The following is a 27491-nucleotide window of genomic DNA, read 5'->3' as shown; positions in this document are numbered from 1 at the left end:
GTGGAGAATGCTCAGGTGAAATTGGCAAACGTTGAAAATGAGGAGAAGGGGGTGATTGAAGAGGAGGAGGGGAAGGGTTAGTTCCAACACTTCTCTTGTTCAAAGGAATGTGATATTCCTCCTCTGTATCAATCTTTCTTTTTAAAGTCACTTTGGTGGTAATGTGCCCTGTCTTTGGATGTATGTACAACACCTTCTGTTTTGGGTCCGGTTTATCGAGCGGAGCGTCGAAAAGCTGCTATTTTGGTGATTTCGGCACATCTGACGGTTTTGGCACCGAAGGTTTCAGTGCCGGTGTCTTAGGCGTTGGTGTCTTCAGATCCAAAGTGTGTTTCGGTGCCAAATGGTGTGGGTCGGAGCTGGACTTCAGCTTCGATCCCGAAGGTTTCGGCTCAGAGCCCGTTTTGGAGTGAGGCTTTTCGGAGCTGGAATGCTTTTTTGTAGGCTTCAGTGCCGAGCCAGAAGGCGGGGTGTCAGAATCATTGTCTCTGTGCCCACCGGGGCCGGAGGGCGCAGGTTGGACCAGAGCCTTCTTTTTGGGCTCAGGTGGATCTTGGGGCATGGGAGGATCTGTACTCGCAGTACGTTGTCCATGTGAGAAGCCTTCATCCTGGTTGGAGCTATACCCTGAAAGGAGTTTGGTTCCTGTTTCTCCTTGGATCCCTTGGCGTCCCGGGCCTCTTCGTCCGATTGTTGCCTGAAGATGTCCGGATTGGAGCCTGTGAGTTGGCTCTGCATGTGACAACGTTGAGCCAGACAGTTGCAAAGTGTCTTCTTGGAGCGGAAAGCCTGGCACGCGTCCCAGTCCTGTTCTCTGTGCTCCGGAGACAAGCACAGGTTGCACACTTCGTGTGAGTAGGTGCGCGGGTACTTCGCATGGCACAGAGGGCTGAATTTGAAGGGAGTTTGTTCCATCGACTGCGAGTCAGACCAACACGGGTAGGTTGGACCGCCTTCCACGAGCTTTCTGATCAAAAGAGGGTTTTTTATAAGTAAATACGATACGCGAAGAATGGGAGATGCGATCGGAAACAATACCGTTGAGGGTGTCTTGCACACCGAGGGAAACCAAAGGAACAGTGTCGAACCGGAGCGCAGCAATTCACTTCCGAACCCGATGGCGGAAAAAAAAAATCTAACAATGGAGTAGATGCCCATGCGCACTATCACTGAAAGGAGGAGTCACCTACCTCGTGACTGGAAAAGACTTCTTTGAAGAAGAACAAACAGCAAAAATCCGGGCCCAAAACTAGATGGCAGGAGTATGCAAAGCATGTGATCTACAGCTCACATGCCTCGAATACTATGTTGTAACTATGACTACCTACTGGCGAAGTATGCTCCAGCTACCCGCCAGCCAGCCAGCCATCCGCCAGCCAGCTATCTGCAGCCAGCTATCCGCCAGCCAGCATGCAGGGGCTACTGGGCCACACTGTGGTGGTTGAGGCCTTTTACTCGTGATGTCCCAGGAGCCATCCTACTATGGCTCATTAGCAACGGGTCTCAAGTGTCATTTGGCCCATAGGGACATGGTGGTTTCACTAAGTTAGCATGAGTAAGTTTCAGCCTGCATGCTGCTTTGCGCACGTTACTACATGTCTTTATTTTTTGCAACAATTTCTATGGATGCTTTCATATGAGAACTCATCGTTGCGTTCGCTTTCTGCATGTTCCTGGGATTTTGACTGAACATTATGTGCAAGGTCGAAAAAACAATGCTCCTTGATATTTTGTTCTGGCCAGACCTTAGCCGTTAGACAAAACATACCGATGCAGCTGTTGTTTGGACAACTTACTTTGTTTTTTTAGTGAGATACACGAATAGGTGACACACACTTGGAGAGGGAGCTTTCCAGGGAGAAGTGCAAGACAGCACCTATGATGTAGCTCTACCATCTATAGGCTAAGGTATGGGGTCTGATGACAAAACCCAGATATCTTCTGATATATAATAATACTGCTCCGTAGCAAGGGGAGGGAGGTTAGGCTCTATCGTCTTTCCATGATGACATCTCCCTTCATGATTTATGGACTAGCTGCTATGCTGCCTATATTTGTACTATGCATTTTCCTGCTTGTTTTGGCACGTATACTGCATGTTATGACACGCAAGTTAATATAAATATTTTAAACTGTTTTGGGTCTCTGTCAGCTCTTATTGTGAACAAGTACAAGAGTGCAAGCGAAAGGGTGTGTCTTGTTACCGCGATTCCTGAGAGATCTGGGAGTATTGTGTTTTGGGGTTTCTAATCATTTGTTTCTCTGTGAGTGAGTAGGAGAGCAAGTGAGAAGCTATAGCTAGTCGGTCCTGGACTTGTGGGCACTAAGGTGGTAAGAAGACCCAGTCCCTTTACACCAGGATCCCATAATCCTGCACATAGTTCTGTGCTTGTGCAGATTCCCTGCAACACAAGTACCCCTTTGCAGCTGAATCTCAGGGTAGCTGTTGTCAAGCAGTCAAAGCTCCCTTAGGGGCGATGTAGATACACGTCGGTGAACATGACTCATAACTCAAAATGCAAACAGTGCATAGAATAAATCAATGTCCAGTCCAAAACTTGCTTTTCTAAAAAAGAGAAGCATCTTATTCCTACATTTATATATGCAAAGGTATACAACATTCAGAAGCAGTAACAATTCCCCCTTGAGGTCGAGGCACTAGTAGTTATCAGGCAAATCCCTGTCCGACCTTCTTATCGTCCTTTTCCAGACAACAAATGTGATTTACGGTCTGAGTCTTTGAACTTTTATATCAGGGTTCCGCTTCTTTTGAAGTAGACACTTCTCTCTTTCTTCTTTCCTCATGAAAGATTTCTATCATAGCAGGCATGAATCTGAGGCTTACTGACCTACAACACAATTCATGGTAGTGACCAGAGTTCACACCTGGAAATCAGCCAAAGAGTTATGCGCATCAAAAGGTTAATCCCAGGCTCCCAGCCCTAATCTTAAGGTTTCAATTATCAGCCCCATCTCCCTTACTGAGATATGTCCAGGCCCCTTCCTTATGATCTATCACTGAATTAAAGAGCAACCTCGTGACATGCAAAGGACGTTTTTCCCTTCTCCCAGATCACAGGAATGCAGCAATCCACAAATCTGTAGGAGGCGGGATTCCTCTCCTCCTCATGTTTTCACCAGGAAGGCGTGCACTTCCCAAAATGGAACTCAGATTACGTCACATAAAGCACTCTTGAAGGCACATTTCTTCACTGTACACTCACAGCACAAATACAGCCCAGCACCAATAGCTCTATGCAATGTATCCTTGCATGTATACACGCATTCAGCACACACACTCAGTTTGCGCAGACTGTTCAGTACTGAAGCTCTCCTATATTTAACCATGGTGTGCTTATTTTAAAACACACACACTGCCATCACACACACTAAGTGTTCACTGCACAGCACTACATCTCTCAGGAGATGCATTCCTCTCAGGCATACCTGCACCAAGTACATGTACTAACCACACATGGACTCCAGATTGCAACTCCATCCTTGTACTGTACCCTTCCCAGGCACACATACAACCAATGGAGAGTCACTACTCATGCGTTACGAAGCACTCCACATCCACCAGCTGTAGTTCAAGGGTGAGCTAAGCACACAGCAGCGGAACTTGTAGACCTTACTATAGTGGAATTCAACAACAAGAGAGAAAGGGTGAAAAACACACTCTTAGTCCCCCTAATATTAGTAAACAACAAAAGAGCATGAGTAAACAACACAAAAGAAGGGAGTAAAGCCATAAAAAATCAATCAGATTTGTTAAAAGAGCCCTCACTCACCAACCTAGTTGATGCTTCATCATTGGGCTCCTAACAGGGAAGTCGAATACCTCCCCGGTGTGCTACAACGCCTGTTTACAGCGGAGCAGGAGATTGAATTTAGTGCAGGAGTGCAAAAAATAGTGAGTGCAAGGGATGGTGGTTAAAATATGCCTTGATTTTAACCGAAAACTATTTATTTATGGTAAATCAGGCATCAATTAAAAAAGGGAGGACATGGCTTGGCATTTCGGGCTGGACTGTTCCCATGAGGCACAGGGTCAAGACTGATTTGCATATGGCCATGTCTGAACTGGGGTGGCGTGGTGAGCAAAATAACGATGGATTAAACCCAGATCTGTGACTGGGGGTGAATGTTTTGCCAATGTGCAACATTCCGTCCATCATCTTGTGTGTTTTAGTGTATAACTATAACCAGATCTGGTCAGTTATCCCGTAAAGTGCAAATAAAATCATAGCGGTCAACATGTTTCTGCCTATGTAGTGTTCACCAGGCATTCATCAGGACCTCACCACCCCGGTGGTGTGCACACGCTAAGGCGCACCCAACCGTCGGTGGTAACAGAAAACCGCAAAAAAAAAACCTCACAGTTTTGACCTGGTCTTCAGGATTTCTGAAGAACACGTGTTGGTGGAGCTAAAGTTAGCCTCACACCATAGATCCAAGAGGGGGGCGCGCAGTTATAGTCACACTTTCGTCAAAGTGTAGCACCCGCCGGCAAACCTACTACTCCCTTATTCAAGGACCTCTGATTGATTTTTGCTAGCTTTACTCCCTTCTTTTGTGTTGTTTACTCATGCTCTTTTGTTTTTTACTGACCTTACTATAGTGACACAGGGTAAAAAGGCCCTGTTCACTACTATTGATCACTACACATTATGTTGCCACCACCACGCTCATGCTTCTTAGCTTCTGGTGAAGGCTGTAGACTTCCACCACTATGAGAATAGCACTTTGGCCACCTTCCCGCTCCAACCAGACCACAATCCGTGAGACAGGCCTTGGTCATGGCACACACGCATGATCCATTTTGCCTATGACAAAAAAGCCAGCTTTAGAGAACCAGACAACAGTACAGCCGGGCACTCAGAAAGGTGGTGCACGTCTTTACTATGCAGAGGACTTTTCTGTAAAAACAATATTTAAATAGGAAATGGGAGTTAACCTCCTTAAATAAATTAACTTATTTACTTACCTGTTAAGTTGTGATGTAATGGTCACAGCGATTAGTGACACCCAATCTACTTATCTACGATGTAGTGACAAAAATCCAATAAAATGAACATTAAAACATACCGTGAGCAATATTGCATAAAGATATTTGCACCATCTTACTGTATTTACAAGCAAGGCTTACTAACACTCACCTATATTGAAGTTTACAACCATACTGCCAGAATCCCTTACTTCATCAAACTTTGAAAAAATTGTTTGTAACCTGCAAAACATTAAATTTTAATGTAAAATTACAATGGAGTTGGAAGTTACAAATTTTCATCTCCATCTGTAAATGTTTTATCGAAACCCAGCAGATTCTTTCATTCATATTTAGTCTACACACCAGCAGCCCTTTATCATCTGACAACATTACCAAGCATATTTTCTATCAGACATGGTGTTAGAAACCAAGTAGAAAGAAGAGTGCAGTATAGGAATGTGTATAATTGACCTGGTGGGTTTTTACATATATTTATCCCCATTACATTTAGATTTCAAAACGAAACAATCTACTCCAATCCTTTGCCCTTTGTTACACAATAATTTAAACTTTTCACAGACTGTTCTTCATTTCAGGTCATGAACCCTGCATCAGCAGTAAAGCAAGGGGATGTTTTATCAAATGATTCATTCTAGGACTGCAACGGCTTGCTCCTGAGGGCGTCTGGGCTCGGCCCTAGTTCTTCTGACTCCGTCACTCTGAGGGTCTTTGTAGAGAAAGAGCAAGCCGTATGTCAGTGGAGCTCTGTACAGAGTCAAAAGCAGAGATACAATCAGAGTGAATCTGGGTTGGCTGCTAGGTTCTGACAGGGGAAAGAAATTATTACTGTCGCAATATAGTGTTCTTGAAAGATGTGTTTCTTGAATTCCTTTCTGCACTGCCCCCAGGCATTGGCAAGTACTCCCCCTGCTGAAGAAACAGTATTTCTGCTCCTCTGGGGAGGATTTACCCCAAATCAGTTCCAGAAGAGCAGAAGTCCACTAGATGCCACATATCTTTTTTTTATTTAAAAAGTGGGTCAAAAGAGAGGGGGGTAAATCTAAATTTACTCTCACTTGCTGTGGAGAATGGCCACTATACTCCGGCTCTGGGTCAGCTGGTCACTAGGAAGCCCAACAAACACGGAGTATTTCTGAAACCTGGAGACCGTGGTAAACCCAGGGTGATGTGGCTTGATGGACACCCACCTAGTTTCTCCAACACAAAATGCCCTGAAAGGTCAAACTTTGTACTATTTTTTTCAGGAGAAGTGTGGGAATGCGGAGTGGTAGGAATTTTGTGGATCCCCACAGATTCCTGAACTTTGCTTTAATCAATATGAGGAGTTTTGCAATTTTAGCCAAAGTTTCAGGTTTGCAGGGCCTTCTGGGTAATAAAACATTGTGGGATCCATGCATGTCACACAACCCTGGACTTCCCTGGGTGTCTAGTTTTTATTTTTAGAAACGGCTTGGTTTAGCTTGTTTCCTTGAGTGGTCATTGAGCTCGGCCTCAAATACCACTGCTTACCACATCACCAAATGGGTACATTATCATGATTAAAATTTGAAGTCTCCACATTCCGTTTTGGGGCCTTTCCTGTCACAGGTGATAGGTCCAGCGACACAAGTGGGGTACTGTTTCTATAACATAGTATAATATTTATTATTAAAAATGTATTTTCTCTACCTTTTTCTGCTTGCACTGGAATCCAGTGTACAATCATGAACACATTTTACAAAATACCATCTGTATGATATGATATGGGTAACTCCAAATTCAGAGTTGTACAAATAACGACTGCTCTGAACTCAGTACCTGGAGCACATTTATAAAATGGATAGGTTTCATACTTAGTTTTCATTCAATAGATTTTATCATATGAATGGATGCACAGTCGGTACACAGTGATAAATCATTAGAAGTTGCAGCTCAGTTGCTGGTTCCGAGTATCACATGTTTTGGGCAACCAACGAAGACTACATATTCCTGAAACCATAAGGATCTGACAGATGTAACGGCATATTACTTTTGTAAATCAGCCATTGGGATACAAAATTTGATAGGAAAAAGTTGTCACTTCTATTTTTAATTTCTACGATTATGTTCTTTGGGAAACCTATGAGCTACCTACACAAATGACCCCTTGCTGAATTTTAAATGTTGGCTACTCTTCAGAAATGTATAGTACACGCATAGGCTTCAAGCCTATATACACTACAGACTGCAAGTATATAAAAAACACAAATAATTGGAAACTCAACACCCCCCCCGCCCCCCAAACTAATAACTGGTAAAAAAAAAATCGCCAAGTCTGTTAATTTCAGAAACCCGAGAAAATGAGAATCTTTGCACAGCAAACCATTTGTTGATGCCATTTTTAGAAGTAAAAAACTTTCTTGCAAAGCACAAACAAATCCTAACATTTTGCTATATTTTGGCTATTTTCTCTGTTCCCTACAAACCCTGGACATCTTTAGAATCCCCAACAAGTGGGCGAGATAGGACACAAATTTGGTCTGAATGTCTACTGAAAGAAAGTAGTGAAGTTTATTTAAGAGCTAACGTTTTTAAAACGTTTAAGTGCAGAAACATTGACTTTGGTCCTGTGAAAAACGTATTCCAGTATCCAAGTGCATGTGGAGTTAGGAGTGAGAGCTGACCTGAAAAGCCCTGGCTCCCATGCTGGAAAGGTTTAAATCGTATATTACAGACCATTCTATAATGACGTACACGGTAGGCCAGCCCGCACACAATAAAAGACGGCTCACAAACAAATGTGCATACAATGCAGTTCCAATTCAGTAGCTTTCCAGAGAGAGGGGCTGGCCTGGCTAAAGATTTGTTTTTGCAAGACTCGCATCTCTGAAGGGTGGGAAGTTCTGCAGCAGAGGAGTTTGCATACAAGACTAAGAGAGCTTTGTGTGTTACTGACTTTACGACCACCCTTCAGGCATTTCAAGGACACAAGCCGGTTGAAAAATCTCCAGCTTCCCCATTGGGCCACACCTTTGGCTTAGCACATAATGTTTAACATCTTGCTGTTGGTCTGTAAATAAAGTAATTTAATCAAATTGTGTAAAGGAACATGTCAGAGAGATCGGCTTCAAGGAGTCTGAAGCGCTTTTTAGGTTTCGCCTACCAGACAGTGCAAGATGTTCTGGTTGCCAAAGTACTATTGTGAGCCTACCATCCACCCACTACTTACCATGAGTTGACTTTATTGTTACTCATTTGCTTGCTTCTTATTCAATGGTTTGTCTAGTCTTGTGTTTGTCCCTCACATGGAGCACAGCCTCTTTAAGTCTTTTGATTGACTGACTAGTATTCTCCCACTGCTCACATTTAGGGAACTACTTTTTCTTTTTCATACAGCGCTCCATAAGAGTGCAGTGTTTTCCAGCTTCTCCCTTATGTGCTACTCACCAATCCCAAAGACCCAACCCAGGCTTGTCTTACTCCCCACCCCATCCGCCTTCTCTGTAAAAGCACAGCAACAGGGATTGTTGTTGTTGTTGCTAGAGTAGGTCAGAACAACAGACTTTAAGGGTTGAGTTTGTTTCATCTCCTACATTCCACAAATTGCATGATAAAACTAGCTTTGGCATACAAAGGCTTTTATGGTGATGGAAAAAGGGTCATTTGCTGCATGCACTTATCTGGTGTCTGCAGCAAAAGGTGTAGTTGGTATTAGATTTCTATTGCAGGCTCCTTGGGCTACTACAGAGGACCAAATGGCTGAATCCTATGAAAAGTAATTTGGCTTTGGCAAGCATTTGATTCTCTTTAAATTGTGACACTTCCTTATTCATTTTAAATTCTGTTCAGAGTTTCTCAAGTTAAAAGCATTTAAAAAATAAATCATGTCATCTATAAAGATTGAATTTTTAAATGTTTTTTCTTTAATTTTTTTCAAAACATTTCTTTGAAGACAAACATTGGCAAAGCCAAAAGCTCAGTACTCTCATTATAAAGACGAGACTCATTGCCTTTGCCAATGCTTATTGTATGTGCAAGCACTATACTGTTTAAATTTCAAGTTATAAGTGGTGGGCCAAATCATACAGCACATTTGTATGACGACTGAATGACACAAGATTCACAGATATGCGACGGAATGATTAATCAAGAGCTTTCTATAGAATGGCATTTTCAGTTGCTTTCGTGTTAGGAAAACCACATTACAGAAGTAGCCCTACTGTCATAATGAGCTTAGAATGTGTATATGTCATATGTTCTATGCAGGGCCCAGTCTTCCTGGATTGGGGTGTCAAAGAGATTCTATGATGACAGTTGGGAGGTGAAGCTGATTGGTGCTGTCTTCCAGTTGGTTCTGTAGTTACCAATAAAATTCTGTAAGGCACATACCTTGGTGTCTGCTCTTCACCTGAATTTTGCAACACTGGCGAAGAGTAGCCAGTGTTGCTCGGGAAGAGCTTCCTGAGCAGCCCGAATTGTATTGTATTGTCATTTATATAGCGCGGTTGCTGCCCAAGGGCGTCCAAGCGCTGAAACATCAGACAGAACTGAATATGGCGGAAGGGTTTTAAAGTTCGGTGGACCTCGCAAACAAGTAGGTTTTCAATTGTTTGCGGAAGGAGAGTAGGTTTGAATTAGTCCGGAGGTATAAAGGGAGTGAGTTCCACATCTTAGAGGCGTTTAAGGAGAACATCCTGCCTCCGGACCTAGCTCGCCCGACTCTGGGTACCACAGCCAGGAAGGCCTCCGTAGATCTAAGGTTTCTGTTAGGGTGGTATTGCGTGATTAGATTATCGATGATGGCTGGGCCCGACTTCCAGAAAGCCCGGTGGGCAATACAGAGAGCCTTGAATGCCACTCTTTGTCTCACTGGAAGCCAGTGTAGACTGTTCATTGCAGGTTTTGCTGACTGAGTCCGCGGAATCTGTAACAGGGTGCGGGCCGCACAGTTTTGTACCACCTGTAACTTACGCAGGGTCTTCTCTGGGGCTCCAACATACAGGGCATTGTTCGAGTCTAGCCGGGATAGAATCAGGCCCTGTATTGCCACTTGTTTAGCATCCATAGGTAGGAGAGGGAGAACTTTCCTTAATGTTCTTAGTAGGCCAAAGCATGTGGCAGATAGTTTGGTGGCCTGAGTGGAGAAGGAAAGGGTTTTGTCAAGCCAAACTCCTAGGCTTTTTACGCTGTCCTTGGGAGTTGGGGGTGTACCCAAGCAGGGAGGCCAGAGGGGGATGAGAGACACTGGGGATGCTGAGCCCAGGAGCATGAGCTCAGTTTTGTCTCCATTACGTTTTAAGGAGGAGAGTGTCATCCACTCCTTAACATCCTCGAGACATTTCAGCAGACCTCCTGACGATTGTTTGGTACCCTCTTGTGCCAATGAGACCACTAGCTGGGTATCGTCGGCATACGATACAATTTTAATACCGTGTGGTTTGACGATCCCTGCCAGTGGCCCCATGTATACATTAAATAACGCAGGGCTCAATGAGGAGCCCTGCGGTACTCCACAGATCAGCGATTTACTGGGTGATAGTGAATCTCCGTCAAAGATCTGGAAAGATCTGTTGTTAAGGAAAGACTCAAACCATCTCAAGGCATCGCCTGTGACACCAATGTTGCACAGGCGGTTCAACAAGGTGGCGTGGCTCACCGTGTCGAAAGCCGCGCTTAGATCAAGGAGGATCACTGCCACTGATCCTCCCTGATCTAATATCTTTCGCGACTCTTCGATAATTGTAAGCAAGGCTGTTTCAGTGCCGTGCTTAGGCCTAAAACCTGTCTGGGTTAGGTCCAGGAGCAGATTGTTTTCCAGAAATTGTACTAGTTGGATATTTATGTGCTTCTCCAGCACCTTACTTACCCAGGGGAGTAAGGATATTGGGCGGTAGCTAGAATGGTCTTCTGGATTGAGGGTGGGTTTTTTTAGCAACGCCCGAACCATGGCTCTCTTCCATCCGGTGGGTACAGTGCAGGAGGCGATGGAAGAGTTGAGTAGATCTAGTACCACGGGAAGTATAGAATGGCTAGCCTGGAGTAGTGTCTCCGGAGGGGCCGGGTCACAGGGGGAGCCAGATTTAACTAGCCGTGCCAGTTTGTGAAGGGTGTCCAGGTCTAGTGGAGAGAAGCATTCCAGAGTAGACTGGTCTGAGGGGAGGGCAGTGCTCAAAAGAGCATGGTTGGAAGTTCCTAAGTTATTGGCTACTGTCGGAAAGGAAGAGTATATTTGAGAGACTTTGTTCTGAAAGAAATCTGCTAACTCGTTACACTGTTCCGGCGTTTTTGTCAGGAGAGGGGCAGTGTTTCCTTTGATGCAATTTTTTACTATATGGAAAATCTCCTTGGGTTTTGAATTGGCTGCTGTAATTTTGTCAGCAAAGTAAGAGGCCTGCGCCGCCCTGATCCCATTTCTATAGGTTTTGATTGCCTCTTTATATTGGGATTTTTTGTCAGGGTGGAAATCAAGTCGCCAGGCTCTCTCTTTTTTCCTACAGAGGCGCTTTTGGTCTCTCAAGGTGTCTGAAAACCAAGGTGCAGTTTTGTGTGTCCTCTTTGGAGTGGATTTCCGTAGAGGAAGAATAGTGTCAAGTGAATCCCTGACCCAACTCTCATAATTTTTATTTGCTTGGTTGGGATCTATACAGGGTGGTGGGCAGGAGCGCTCTAGGTTAGTTACCCATTGTTCTATAGGGAGTTTTTTCCAGTTGCGCTTGGTTACCGATTGGGGGGTGGATGAGTAAGACTTATCGGTGAGCCAGGACAAAGGGACCAAAAAATGGTCCGACCAGGGGAGACGAGTAGGTTGCCCCACTGTTAGCTTGGTGCAGTTGCTAAATATTGGGTCTAGAAGATTACCCTTTTCATGGGTGGGGGCTGTAACAAGCTGGATCAACTGAAGGGCTGCAAGATCGTCAATTAATTCCCTGGCGATAGGATCTGTGAGAGAGTTAAAATGAAAGTTAAAATCTCCTAGGACCGTGTAATTAGCAGAGGATAAAATTCGGTTGGCTAGTATGTCTGGTAAGGATTTATGAAACAGCTTGGCTGGTTCTGGGGGCCGATAAATCAAAGTACCAGTAAAGGAGGTGTTCGCAGTAAAATAAATGCTGAACGCTAAGCTTTCGCACTCAGGAATAGCTTCGGTAGCAATGCGACAACAATACTTGTCTTTTAAAATGATGGCCAGGCCGCCGCCTCTCCCCTTAATCCGGTCTAGTCTGTGAATTTGGAACCCGGGGGGTAAGGCAGAGACTATATCTGGTTCTGAGTGAGACGTGAGCCATGTCTCCGTAAGGAAGATGGCATCTGGGTTGAGCTCCTCTAATAGTAATGCAATTTGGGTGCTGTGTCGCGGTAAGGATCGACAGTTAAGCGCGTACATATAATATTCCTGTAACATGGGTGGCAATACAGTATTATCGAATGAGTGTTTGCAGCCGGGGCATCGAGCAGGGAGATCAGCTGGGAAATAAGAGTGTGGGCATAAGGCAGCTGTAGTGTACCTCATATTCTGGATGGCCACCGAGCTGTAGGTATTGGCCTGGGGGGCGTTAGGGGCAGGGGTTGTGGCCCCTGGTCCCGTCTGGTCGCGGACGGGCGCAGACGGGCTTGCCTTTGGCGCGCCTTCGGCGCACCGCCGGCGCGCCCGCTGCGCCCGTCCGCTGCGCTTCCGGAAGCTGCACATTGTTTATACCAGAGGGATGGGGCGTGGCCTCTTCGGTGGGCGGAGCCCGGGAGTTCCCGCCGGTTACCCTGCCGCCCGCTACAGCGCCTGAATCAGCTGTGCGGCGAAGCGAGGCAGTCCTCGAGTGATCTAAGGTAAAACGACTTTAAAAGACGATTTTTAAAAGAACACAGTATTCACACAGTAACAATTAAAAAGTAAATCTTCCAACTACAAGTTATCCTGGCTCTCGGCTCGGAATGTTTTTATATTTTATTTACTGGAATGAAAATTGGCACACAGGGCACTCAGATGTCATTACAATTTATTGAAAGTAAAATGAGTCAATGGGACTGCTTTACTGTCAATGAATTACTCCTCAGGGCATACCTCAGCACCACGCTGAATACCCTGGGAGAGGTATTGTTGGAACGGGGAGCATCTCCCATTTATATATATATATATATATATATATATATATATATATGTATGGGTGGGGGCTGCCCAGCATGGGCATGGCCATGCACACATGTCATAGTAAATGGGGCAACAGTCTTTCTGCCACCCACTAGACACTAGGGAATGAATTAATGAAATATTTTGGGGGGGTGAGTGGCCTCCACGGGCATGGACCCATGCTCCCCTCTCATCCCAGGGCCAAATAGAGCTTCTGACCCTCCTAGGGGGTGGATAGGGCATTCACCCCAATTTGCTATCCCTCTCCCAGGGGGGACAGAAACCCAACCAGACATCAGGGATTTCAAAATGGCGCTAAAACAAAGTAAAGGACGGCTTAAATGGTCATCGAGCCATATCGCTTCCCCAGTGGGGTCAATAGGAGACTTGCCCCAAACTTGCCCTCGCGGGAGGTAGAAAATCCACCTGACGCCAGAGATTTTGCCTTTGGGGCAAAAGAAAGTTGTAGGGGTGTTGCACTCTGGCATTGGCCCAGGGACACACAGGAGGTGTGCCCCCAATTTGCCCCTAAGGGGGCAGAAAGCCCACTTTATGGTAGGAAGATACATTTAATAAAATAATGGGGTGAGTCTTGCTCATCTTAACATCAGGCACCACCCACACCACTAAAACCTCAACATTCTTTCTGCCCTAATGTGGAGTAAACTAGCCCATCCTAATGGCAAGCAAGGGGACATCTGAATCTTTTGTGTGTTTTTACATATAGCTCAGGAGTGTGTGGCTAACACCCAATATCGCAAATCTTGCAATGGAGACAGCTGCACTTTTTGGCTTGGGTTGGTTGCCACCTGGAAAAACCCACCAGACTCACACTGCTCAAAACTCTGCATCATTGTACTCTATGTCACTGCTTTCTATGCCACTCTATTCTACTCTGCACCACTGTACTCTACGCCATTCATCTCTGCACCACTCTATTCTGCTCCCTGCGCCACTACACTCTGCACCACTCAAATCTATTCTGATTCACTGCACTCCACACTACTGCACTCTACACCTCTGCATAATTCCACTCTAACCTGTAACACTCCACTCTACTTTAGGCCACCAACTCTGAAACAACCCAGTCTATGCCACTGCACTCTACTTTGCTCCACTCTATTCTACGTCACTGCAGTCCATGCCAATGCACTTTACACCACTTTACTCAAATACAATGCACTCTACGTCAAACTTCTCTGCACCACTGTACTTTTACGCCACTTCACTTGAGGCCACTCTCCGATACTACACTCTTTAATGCTCTACTTCATTAAATTCTACTTGACTCTACTCCACTCTACAACATTACTCCATTCTACAATGCTTTACTCAACTCCCTCTATGCCACTCCATGCCACTTTATTCCATTCTACTTTATGACACTACTCCACTCTACGCCACTCGACTTTTCAAAACTCTACTCCACTCTATGTCACTCTACTCTCCTACACTACTCCACTCTATGCCGCTCCATTCTATAACAATTTTCTAAGCTCTACTCCACTCTACGCAACACCCTCTATGCCTCTTCACTACACTTTACGACACTACTCCCTTCACGACACTCTACAACACTCTACTCCACGCCACTCATCTATACTCTAAGCCAGTCCCTAACACTCCACTCTACTCCACGCCACTCTTTTACCCCACTAACTTTTAGCCATGCTGAACAGCAGCCATTTGGGTGTACAACATGTGTAAAACATATTGGCAAAGCCTATAGCTCTTACATAGGATAGATCAATTGGCTTTGCCAATGCTTGTTAAAAATGTGCAGGTTTGGGTGGGTGCCAAGATGGCAGCTGCTTTTTAACAGAGCTCCCAAAACCTCCACAAATCCTACAACACCCACTTCGGTGACTGAGGCCCAGACACCATCACTGATGCCTCGACCAGCCTGGGGCGACTATCGGCCGATACAGGCTGTCTGTGGCACTGCGGATGGCGAGGAGTGGGGCTGCCAGCACAAGGCCTTGCCATTTTATTGGTGGCCTGGAGCAGCCTGGTGTCTCAGGGCCTTGCAGGATGGGCACTGTGGTTCCCACAGCCAGGGCACAGCTGTGCCTGGTCCGTCTGGGCCGGAGGTGTTGAAAGGTGGGAGAGCCTCCCTCGTGGACAGCATTATAGAGGCGATGAATGGCAGCAGGGGGTTGATATTTTGATCTTCCCCTTACTCCGACGTCCCCGATGGGCCAATAGTGAATCCTGAGGCCCGGAGTGACCGCGATCCCTGCATGTGAGGCCCTGAGGTAGACCTGGGTGAGTGGTGCAGAGCTGGGCAGACCTACAACTGTTTTGGGGGCCCGGACGCAAGATCCTGCCTTCTTAGGACGCAAGTGATGAACCCCCCTCCTGGTGCCCATTGACTCGAGGGGCTTGGTGGCACACTGTCACTCATAAGACTGAAGGTGTAATTGACGAGCCTGGACTAATGTGTGTCCATCGGGTACTAATGCTTGACCGGCCAACTGCTTGTGCTGCCCCAGATTAATTTCTGAGGTTTCCACACAAGCTGAGGTGATGAGCCGTGGATGGAGAAACGCCTGACTGAACCTAGGGTTTATTCAAACTGCTTGGAGTTCATGAGGAAGACGCCACGGCATTCCAGGAGTGAGCAGATACACGGTTGCTTGTGCTGCCCCACTCCACAGTCCTTGAGTGGTTGCAAGTGGGTTTGGCCCACTTGGCAAAGGGGACCCCCCCGTGGCTATTCCTCCTGTGAGGCGAACAGACGGCCCTGTATGCGGATGAACTGGCAGTCATGGGTAAAGATAAAGACCCTACATCCCAAGCTCAATCAAAAATAGACAGATTCACTCCTCCCCAGCTGCAGCTAGAGAGGTTTCATCAGACAAAACCCAGGAGCAACCGCAACAGAATCAACAGACACTGGAGCCATGCTATAGGCCATCCAGGCCTCAAGGAAGGCAGTGGGAATGAGAACTGGAAAGGTGAAGATGGACGTCACTCTACTCAGACAGGACCTCCACAATGTCACAAATCGGGTCATGAAGACCAAAATTGGAGTCTCCATACTGGAAGATGAAGTATCCACACTCAAGGTCACTTTCTCAAAACTGACCCTCTCGATGAAACATCTAGAGGCCAGATCAGATGACGCTGAAAAAAGAGCTCAGCAGAATAACCTCTGCTTTGTAGGGTTTCCAGAAGTCACGGAAGGGACAGCTCCTACGAAATTCTTAGAAATCTGGCTCAGCTCATGTGTCTCGGCAGATCTTCTCTCTGCCTGGTACTTTCTGGAGCAAGCCCATAGATTGCTGGTGCCTAAACTCCCCACGCGACCCATGATTTGCTGGATCCTTTAATTTCCGAGACAGAGAATTGATTCTCCGGGAGGCGAAGAAGGCTAGTAACCGCAAGTACCAGTCCACCGGCATTAAGATCTTCCCAGATTACTGGTGGAGCAGTAATGAAAGTCCATTGACAATGTCAAACAAAAGTGGAGAGCTATGAACCTCAAATATATGCTAATATTTACCACCACAATGAAAGTGATCCATGATTCTCGGGCCCACTTCTCAAGCACTCCAGAGGAGGCCTGGGACTGGGCAGCAGAGTGGAGGAATCTTACACAATTGGTGGAGCGGAGAGCAGGCTACGAGAGGCCCGGGGTGGGGCGGAGGGTTTCAAAAGAGCACCCCTATCATCAGGCTCAGAAGAGGCCGTGGTCACTCCCCCTGCACGGCTTGGCATGAGAATCCCCAGAATCCTCAGGGACTGAGATTGACCTTCAGAGACCCGAGACAGCCACACTACTCTCTCAGGATCCTACGATGAACCATTCATGGCAGTCCCCGGCAGACTGTCCCTCTGGCGATCCCAAGGGGGGCGCAGTGCTCTTTGTTTAGCCCCCTTCTTGGCTCCACGATGTTTGGTCAGGGGTTCACTAGACTACACTGAGCTTCTGGACCTTTGTCTCTGGCTGTGGGCTGCAGACACATCTTTTCACCAAGACATATTAGGAGGTTCACCATCGAATCTTCCAAGCGCTGGTTACAATGTTAGGTTCTTGGGGTAGTTGGTGGGCGACAGATGCTTCTAGGTTGGGAAGTATGGAGGGGCATTGTCAATGTATGTGGTTTGGATAAAATTATCAGTTCCTAAGCCCGTACTCGGGATAATACCCATAAGTGTACCATGCCAAACCCCCATTCACCCATCAGTCCACTTGAATCCGTCATCCACTATCTCGACAGACCAAATGGTTAATTTTTCCATAATCTCCTGAAATGTCAATGGACTATTAGGCATCATCAAACTGGCAGCCATCCTCTGAATGCTAAGCGAAGGCTCCCAGCAATCTTTATGCTCCAGGAGACTCATTTGATGAGCACCCACTGCCTCTTCCTACGTCACTCTGGGATTCATGCAGATTTCTCCAGAGGTACAAGAGTGGTGGCCATACTTTACATAGATCTTTGGACATGAGCCATACTAAAATACACGCTGACCCTCAGGACAGATATTTGTGACTTGAGGGGAGCTTGGAGGGGTCCGGCTACAACCTCCTTAGCGTTTATATCATGCCAAATGAGCAATAGATGCCTGCCGTGAGTTGATCCTGGGTTTTCAACCTGACGAGACCATCATCGTGGGTGATTTCAGCGCAGTTCCCAATACCGAGCAAGACTCAACCGCAGGTTTAGTGGCGCACTGGATCAACAACTCCAAATCACTGGAGTCCTGAATGAATTTCTTAGGCGTATGTGAAGTATGAGGGTGTGGAACCCTCGCACAAAAGAATTCACACATGTTCTTTGGGCACAAAACCCTCGCCCGCATTGATCTGGTGCTGCTCCTGGTGGTGGATGTCCTCAGTCCAACGGAGGTGGAGATTCTCACACAGGGCATATCCAATCACTCCCCAGTCTATCGTGACAGAGGTATGCCATTGGTAACTCAGAGAATCTGGCAGCAGAATGCTTGGTTTTTAGCCGATGAACTGTATTCTGAGGGCCTTGGAGAGAAGGTAGCAGAATACTTTGATTCCAATTAAAGAAGGTCTCCTCGGCCGACATACTGTGGGCAGCGGGCAAAGCCACGATCCGTGACTGGGCTAAATCTCTAAACCGTACCCAAGAGAATGAGAAATACAGACAAATGGCGGACTTAAAAAACAAATTCCTACATGTTGAAAAACGATGTGTGGCGGGCCTGACACCATTTACTTAAGACAATTGGAAGCGGTCAGGTCCTCACATAGGCAGCACGTTTTGGAAGAGGCCCGCCAATGTTAGAGGACCTCCCTCCATCGAGTCTATGAATTTGGAGACAAATCTAGTAAAATACTTTATTGGCTGGCCACTAAGGATATGCTCTCCAGGATAGATCCACAATTGTATACAAGAGTGGCGAGATAGACCAAACAACAGTGACTATAGCCGAAGGCTTTGTGGACTACTATTGAGGCCTCCACATTCCCACGCCATTGTCCCAACGTGCACCTGTCTCCTCGCTCCTGGCGGACATCCCCTTGCCACAAATTTCTCCCCTTCAACATGTAGACCTGGATACTCCACTGTCACAAGAGGATGTGGTAGTGGCCCTAACTGAGATGGACTCTGGCAAGACTCCGGGCCCAGACAGATTTCTGGGGGAATTCTATCGCAAATATCAAGGTATCCTAGTACCTCGATTGTTGGACATCTAGTCGAAGGGGGTGACAGTGGAGGGTAGTTTTAAACAAACCTGGGCACCTCCCAGAATGTTGTGCCTTTTATAGGTCACTCTCTCTTATTAATACTGAACTAAAATGATTTGCAAAAGTGCTTCCCCATGACTCCTCAGGGTTATCTCTTACCTTATCCACCCCAATCACTGCGCCTTTATGCCGTAGCAAGAGGTATTGTATCAGACGACAACATATGGCACTGGCCCAGCACACCGATATCCCAGAATCACATGCCCTCCTCCTTACTGATTCTGGGATGGCCTTCGACTCCGCTGATTGGTTATTTCTGGTCGAAGTATTGCAACCTGTGGCCTTTGGGCCGAGATTTGTATGCTATGTCCAACTATTATACTCTTCCCATTCTGCGCTGGTGCGAGTCATGGACATCTATCTGATCCCTTGCCATTCTCAGGGGAACTAGACAGGGGTGCGCTTTGTCTCTCTTGCTTTTCCTGCTTGTAAATGAGCCCCTCGCAAGGCTAATTACATGTAATGCACAGAAACGGAGTTGGCCCTGGCGAGTGGGGAAGAAGGTTAGAATAGTGTTCTACGCAGACAATGTCCTCCTTTACAGGGCAAACCCACAGGACTCAGGGCAGAGTGTGAAGAGAATATTGTTCCTCAATGAGGAGGCATTTGGCCTACAAACCAACTGGGCAAAATCGCTCCTAATCCCACTCACGGGGGAGGAGGCGGAAACTGTGGACAGGCAGACACAGATCCCAATCAAACATCTTAGTTTCCATTATCTTGACTTGCATGTCTCAGTGGAATGAGCCCGGACCTAGTCTCGCAAACCCCCCCTTCTAGTCCTTGGTAAGTGGCCTCATTTACAATGATCGTTTTGCTACAATTTTTATATGCCCCGCAAACTTTTCCACACCATATTCCAGTGGTTCCGGGACCTTGAAGCCACTATCAGATTCTTCCTCTGGGTGGGGCACCCTCTACCTCCCCCCCCCCCCCCCACATCTCCCCCTTTATTGCTTGGGACAAATGTAGCCAGTTGACCTTCGATGAGGGCACGAGCATGGCTGATATTCGGCTGTACTTTTGGGCGTCGCAATTGCTAGTTATTAATGACTAAGTATGGAGGCTTGGTGGACCCAGCTTATCAGCTGAAACTCTCACTGCTGGGTCTGGATAACATCCATCACTTGCTCCATGGTGAGCCAGGGTGGTGTTCTCCACATGGCGCTGAAACGACTGAGATGGGAACAGCGAATCACACAACAGAGACTATTGTGGAGGGGACAGCGACTAGTCCAGGTGTCATGCCTTGAGGGCTTTCAGAAATGGGACAGAATTGGTATTACTTACCTGGGCAATGAGTGGAATGGAAGGTCCATTATAGCATTCCAAGAATTACAGGGTAAGTTGTCTCATTCCTCTACACAGTTTCACAGTTTCACAAGTACTTACAGCTGCGACAATCCTATGGGGAGAAACTTCGTGATCCTCTCGAATATAATCTGCTTGGGGCCAAACTGCTTCAGGGCCCCTAGGCAAAGGAGGGACTTCTCAAATATATAAACCATTGGTCTTTAACTCCCTCGACATATTTGACCAACTCAAACAAACGTGGGAAACCTGGGTAGGCCCGCCTACACAATGCATATTGGAGGGATGCACCTATGGCCCCCCGGGTGCTTGCCATCTCCTCCTGCCTGCGCCTTATCCATCTTAATTATCTGCATGCCTCATACCTTACTCCGATGCGTCTCTGGAGGGTGGGTAAGAGAGACCTACCTCACAGTGCAATTGTTGTACCGCTGCAGACACAGACTTTTACCACTTGGTGTAGTAGTGTCCCATTATTACACAGTACTGGTCAGCTGTGGGGGAGGTGTTGATGTAAGTATTGGAGAGTCCAGTTGAACTTTCTCCTAAATTGACAATGCTGAAAATTTGAGGATTTTGGAGGACCCAGAGGAGAGCGCGTGCTGCTGAGCATGGGCATACTGCTCACTAAGTGAAAAAAAAAACGCCACTGGGGCGCAACATGCCCTCCAAAGTGTCAGACTGGTGATTGATTGGTGTTCCAAACTAGTAAAGACCATTTATTGGGCCATTGTTGCTCACATAAGCATGCTGAAATATGGGGCTGATGGTGGACTTACTCCAGACTAAGCAACACTGCCTTTACTGGGTAAGGGGGCAATCCTTGTGCTGACTTATTCAAATTGGGGGCCTGGGCTGGAAATTGGGAAGGGGGTGCATTTTTGTATTTTTGCTATAATAATAAAAAAGAGTTATCAAAAAATGCACAGGTATGCTCGGTTTCCCTAGATGCTGCCAGAGTTAAAACCGAAAATCCACAGCCACCCACTCTGGGGAAAAAGTGTCAGTTCTGAGAGGAAACATTTGATGTTTCCATGTTATGTTTTGCGTAATTTCTTGTCTCGGGCACTAGGCTTACGCACACAAGAAAGATACCATTGTTATCAGAAGATTTAGGAGAATGCAGAGTGGAAGGAAGTTTGTGGTTCACCAAAGAATCCAGAACTTTTGGTCACAGAAATGTGAGGAAAATGTGTTTTCTTTAGTCATAGTTTGACATTTGATAGGGATTCTGGGTAAAAAAACCTGGTGAGAGCCATGCAAGTCAGCCCATCCTGGATTCCCCTTGGTTTCTAATTTCCAAAATGTACAGGTTTGCTAAGTTTCCCTTGGTGCCGACTGAGCTAGTGCCAATAATCCACACCTACCCACTTTGAAAAAAGAAAGAAAAAGGGTCATATTTCAGTGGGAAAATGTGATGTGTCTATGTTGCGTTTTGGGCTGTTTCCTGTCGCAGACACCAGGCCTACCCACACAAGTGAGGAACCATTTTTATCGGAAGGCATGTGGGAGCATAGCATATTACAACACTTGTTATTACCAATTGGAATTTGCTATATTTGTGCCTTCCAAATGTAACCCACAAATTCAGAGCTGTATAAATAACCACTGCTTCTAAACTTCATATCTTGTATCCATTTCAGAAATACATAGGTTTTCTTGATAACTGTTAGAAATCGAGTCTCAAGTTGGCAGAGGTATGCATCCTGTCCAAGTAGGGACCACAAGCCTAGTCAGAGTAAGTCACTACACAATCCCAATTTATCCTCTGCCCACTCCCTGGTAGCTTGGCACAGAGCAGGCAGGCTTACATTAGTAGGCAATGTGTAAAGTATTTGTGCAATAACCCATACATCAAAACAGTAAATACATCACAAAAAGACTCCACAACAGTTTAGAAAAATAGAGAATGTGTATCTGAGTAAAACAAGACCAAATTGATCAAAATCCATCAAGTATAAGTCGAGATACTGAATGTTGAAGAAATAAATGCAATAAAGCACTTAGAAGCAGGTAGCGCTAAGGACCGGTGAAAATTCAAAGTGCAGGCCGACCGTGATGGAGCGCGGGCCAGATACATGGACCAACTTAGGCCCACTAAACACAGTACCTTGGATACTGGGGCGCAGTCTGTCCTTCGGTTCAGAGAGGCTGTGCAGCAAGGCTTTGCGGCACGTCTAGTCGGTTTTGGTAGAAACTCAGCTGCAGAACCCACTTCTGAGGCCTAGAACTTGGAGGGGGAACTTCAGGCAAGAGTAGGACTCACAGAAGGCAGAGTCCAGCAGCACCAGCAGAAACGCAGGAAGTCGTTTGTGTCCCTGAGATGTCAGAAACAGGAGGCAATCTAACAGGCCCTTGGAGATCACTCTGCTGGAAGGAAAGCTGGACTCTGCTTTCCTTCCAGAGCCAGAGAGCAGCAGGCAGCACGGAAACAAGAAGGAAAGCAGTCCTTCCAGAAAAAACTGTCCAGTTGAGTCTTTTGAGCAGCACCTACATTCGTCTGATAGAGATTCGGTGTAGGTACAGAAGTGTCTAATTTGGGAGGACCAGAGACCCAGTACTTATAACAGAATGTGCCTTTGTTGTGGGGGAAACTTTAAAGAGTGGTTCCGAAGTGCATGCGCACCCCTTTCAAGCCAGTCCTGTCTGCCAGCTTATCAATTGGGATCACCAGCCATTTGTGTGGGGTCAGATCATTACTCCTTGATATCCCAGCATGAGCCTCCTTTCCTCCCGTCGGCCCAGGCTGGTCATTAGAATGCAGATTAATGAAGAGGGCTGTTTAGCCACCCCTGGCCTTCTTGGGTTTATGGCCGGCAAGAAGGAATGCACAAATAATACTGTCACTGTGTCCAGATGTGTATTGGAGACAGGCTGGACGTCACGTAGAGCAAAATTAAGAGCAGAAAAATGCCTACTGTCTGAAAGTGGCAATTCCACCTTACCAGTAAAATGCATTTATCAGTACTATTCCACCCATACCAAACATGATAAAGCTGCACCCCTGGGATCAGGAATTACCACTTAGACGCACGTAAGGAAATTCCCAATGCTAGTCTATTAGGGGAGTAGGTTTCATCGTAGTGAAAAACAAAATAGGCTGTTTTTCCACTACCAGGACATGTAAAGCATTCAAGCACATGTCCTTCCCTTTGCTTAAATGGCATCTGGTCTTATGGGTTGCCAAGGGCTGTCCTTAAGGGTGACATATGTAATGAAAGGGGGAATATGGGACTTGACAAGTAGTTTTACCTGCCAAGTCATAGTGACAGAGAAGTGCACACACAGGCCTTGCCATGGAAGGCCTGAGACATAGTTAGGGGGCTACTTACGTGGGCGACACTATCAATGCGGCAGGCCCACTAGTAGAATTTAATTTACAGGTCATGGGCACCTGTAGTGCGCGTTACTAGGGACTTCTGAGTAAATTAAATATGTCAAATGGGTTTGATCCAATGTTTTTTTTTTTTTTTTTTGAAAAACCTTTATTGACATTTCAATCAATAACAAGTATGGGCCTACAACCCCTCGGGGCCGGCCGCTAAGCAGTCAGAGCAACAGAGATCAAATGTAAATACAGGCAGCACCGTGGGGAGCAGAATCTTCATGCTAATATAGTCTGGCCAGTGAACAGCGCAGGTAGGACACCAGGATAAAAAAGGGTTTTCATTTTATAATGGAAAAAGACAGAAGGATCAGGTGCCGAACAATTTCCCAACAGCGATAAGAGGCAGGCAGAATAATAAACGTAAGCAATAAACATCGATCTATTGGATCAATGGCGCAGACACAGGAAATTCAGGATGGGGAAGAATATCATGCCCAGCTGCGCCTGCAGTCCCCTGCCCTAAAGCCCAGAGAACACCCCGGACATTGTGGCACACATGAAAAGGCAACGATTCACAACAAAGGAGGCGTACCACGCTGATCCCAGAAAATAAAAAACAAGAAGAATCAGAGAAGAAAAAGGAGGCCATGGAAAAAAGAGATTAAAGACTAAAGAATCCCCTCCCCCAACCCCCCACCCTGCACCTCTGCAGATGAGTACGGCCCCCCCCCCCCCCCCCCAGCAGTGTGCCTGTCGCCCTGGAACCAGACCCGAAATATAGAAGAAACAGGGAAAAAGGAGTAAGAAAAGAACCCCACCAGACGGGGGGGTAGAGAGAGTATTAATAAACTGGAGGAGGGCCTTCAAAACATGCCCCCGGCTTTTCCCTCCCGCACATTATGTGTCCCCCAAAGCAAACAGTAAGCAACACAAAATCGACCATGTCAAAGAAAGATGGGGAGCATTTTGCACCTACTATACCGACAGTTATACCATGAGAGCACGCAACCCCGAGCCCGCCCGCCTATTAGCCGACCACCCCTGAAAGATCATTCTTATCCTTGGCCACTCTTGGCAAATCCGCCCATGCATACCCCTCGACCCGGCGCCATGTCCAATGCTACACGGTAAAGGAGCGTCCAAAAATGACCAGGAAGCGACGCACCCCGGTGGGGTGGAAGTCTCTGAGTACCAACCCAGTCAGCATTATGGAGGAACGTCTTTCCCAGTGCTGCCCCAGGATCTGCACTGCACACAAGGTCCAAGAAGGCGGAATCAGCCAGAGTAGACAACCGTTGCTTGAGTTTTCCCCGGGTCGCCGGAGGCCGCGCACCGGACAAGGCCACCCCCCCCCCACTCAGGTCCAATACCTCCGGGACAGATCAGACCCACAGCCAGCCGATCACACGATAGTAGACTGTCCGGAGTTTCCAGCTGGTCACTAGTCACAGGGGTGGCCACGACATTGTCGTCCTGAGTGCAGTGCAGGAAGTCCCTGTGTATCTGAGGACAGGCAGGCCGCAACTGTCCCAACGCTGATGCCACACCATCAAGCCTACTCCCCAATACCCAAACGCCATGGAGCAAGGTGGAATGAAGGGCACCGAGAGCCTCGAGAAGGTCACAGTACCCCAGCACAGCTCTCTGCGATCGCTCCGCTACGCTCCCCAGAGTCGCACACTCCCGATCCTGCTGTGACCTGGTGGACAGGATGGTAGACTTCATCGTGACAAGATGGCCGCCGGGTAGGTCCAGCCCGTATTGGGACCGGGACCCAGGGGCAAGCGCATCAAGGTCCATGTCGCTGGCAAACAGGGTTCCGGAGGCAGACAAAAATGTATCCGTTATGTAGTCACAGGCAACAGTCGTCCCCACCACGGACCAGCGCCCGCGAAAATCCGGGAGCAGCCCGCAGAAATCAGGGCGAGTTACGGGCGGCGTTCGGGCAGCTCACCGTCGAAGGCAGAGGCAATCACCGGAGAGTCGTGGAACTGCCACCCCGGGCATGCACTTGTTCCGCTCCGCGTAGTGGTAGGAAGCGACCACGGCGAAATGTAGGCCGATAGTCGCACCGATCCGGCAGTCCGACTCCACCCAGTCACCAAAGGCCGCTGTTGTTAAACTGCCACCCGGCCAAGGTGTCCACTCGAGGTCCCGGCTCCAGGGCCGCACAGGCCGCAAATTGCAAATACCCGTTTCTCCGGCGGTACAGCCGCCAGAAACTTCGGAGTCACTCGATCGGTTGCCGCTCTCATTCACAAACACGGGCGCATAGCGCAGGCTGAGGATCTAATGCAGGATATCCGTGCGGGATACGGAGGTTCACGGAGCCGGGAGTCTACGCTGCCGTCCCGATCGCCATCTTGGCTCCTCCCGGTTTGATCCAATGTTAGTTACCATGTTTTAGGGGAGAGAGCACAAGCACTTTAGACTGATTAGCAGCACTAAAGTGGTGTGCAGAGTCCTACAGCCAGCAAAAATGGGTACGAAAAATGGAGAGAGGCAGGCAAAACAGTTGGGGGAAGACTGTCAGGTCTCAATACCCATTTTTCACTCTACATATTTCCCCATAAGAATTGGGACATAGAGAGTGTTTGGAAGGCCCTGACACACCCCCCTTGGCGGTGTGGATGTGGGAGATGGGCATTGCGTGGGCCTGGAGGTACTTGTGTACAGGGCTCACGTCTTTCTGCATAAACACCCCAAAATTTGGCAGACGTGGGAAGATTACAGAGGAACTGAGTTAGTACCTGCCTGTTCTATGTGACAAATGGTAAATGAAGGAAATATGTGTGTTCATGGGATCGGAGGCGTGCGGGAGTGTATCTTGCATTTTGTATCTTAAATTTTCCTGTGTTTTTCTGCTGGAATGTGGGAGGGATTGAATCTGCAAGTGTCCTCTTATGTTTAAGTTTGTTTCTCATTCTTATTTTTTTTTGTATGTGTTTTATCAAGCCTAATCAAAGCCTTTTCGAAACCTAATACAATCGGTTTGAAAAAAAATAAAAGAAAATTGGTCTTTACTCAGTACACAATGAAAAACCATTGTATGGTGCAGCTCAGTCGTTGGCTCTAGGTACCTTGGGTCCTTGTAGAACCTACATATTCTATATCTCGCCGAACAAAAGGGTCTAGCGAACGTAATAGTACATTGCTTTTGTAAATCCGCCATTGTGACAAAACGTTACAGATGAAAACATGGTCACAAAAGGCTGTTCTTTCAATCTCATGTTCAATATTTCTTTAATTCAACAGTTAGATTCTTTGGAAAACCTTCAGGGATCTACACATATTACCCCTTGGTTGAATTGGGGAATGTTGTCCACTTTACAAAAATATATAGCTTTCCTGTATCACCATGGTATTTCACACTGGTTTTCACCGCAAACTGGAATTAGGTTGAAAGCACACAAAAAAATAGGAAAAATAGCTACCTCCTTGAAAAATGTAAAAACAGTGGTACAAAATTAGGTTTTTTGATTCAGTGCTGAAATTTCCTGAAAGCTGGGAATATGGTGACTTGAGCACAGCACACTGTTTGTTGATGCCGATTTTATGAGGAAAAAAAAAACCAAATATCTAGAAAAAAAATTCACTATTTTCCCCGCCCAAAAACTCAAAACGTAGCTATATTTTGGCTATTTTCTCCACCCCCTCCAGGGGAATCAAAAAACCCTGGGAACCTTTAGAATTCACAAAGACGGGAAAAAAGGGTGCAAATTTGGTATGGATACCTTTTGTGGACAGAATGTTATGTAGGTTTTAACATGAACTACCCCAAATAGCCAAAGAGGGCATCAATTCAGGGATTAATCACTCAAGTCCTTGTGCTTCTCTACCTCTCTCCAACCCCAAACTCAGTGTTGCTCTCTCTCAGCCGTTTGCTTCTCTTCCCTGCCCATGCTCTGTGCTCTCGCCCATGTGCTTCTCCCTCCACCCCGTGTTGTTTTCTCCCTTGTGTAAGTTTTGCCAGCCCTCCTTTTTCTTCCCTCCCTTGTGCACTTCTTTTCCCTTACTCCCTAACCGCTCCTCC

The 27491-nt window shown here is 46.7% G+C and overlaps 1 protein-coding gene across 31 annotated transcripts in view; it reads right to left on the bottom strand.

The window, feature by feature from the left end:
- CLASP2 (cytoplasmic linker associated protein 2) overlaps nt 1-27491 on the bottom strand; it is a 1832463-nt gene that overhangs the window by 1318910 nt on the left and 486062 nt on the right. For all 31 annotated transcript variants that reach the window (XM_085607571.1, XM_085607579.1, XM_085607573.1 and 28 more), the window contains exon 7: nt 5160-5230. In XM_085607571.1, the coding sequence (XP_085463697.1) occupies nt 5160-5230 (71 nt within the window). The remainder of the gene's footprint in view (nt 1-5159; nt 5231-27491) is intronic.

The sequence above is a fragment of the Triturus cristatus genome, chromosome 5_2, assembly GCF_964204655.1.
Source record: "Triturus cristatus chromosome 5_2, aTriCri1.1, whole genome shotgun sequence".
Classification (NCBI taxonomy): Eukaryota; Metazoa; Chordata; class Amphibia; order Caudata; family Salamandridae; genus Triturus; species Triturus cristatus.
Note: the sequence above shows the minus strand (reverse complement) of the source record. Positions and strands in the feature narration are given on the sequence as shown.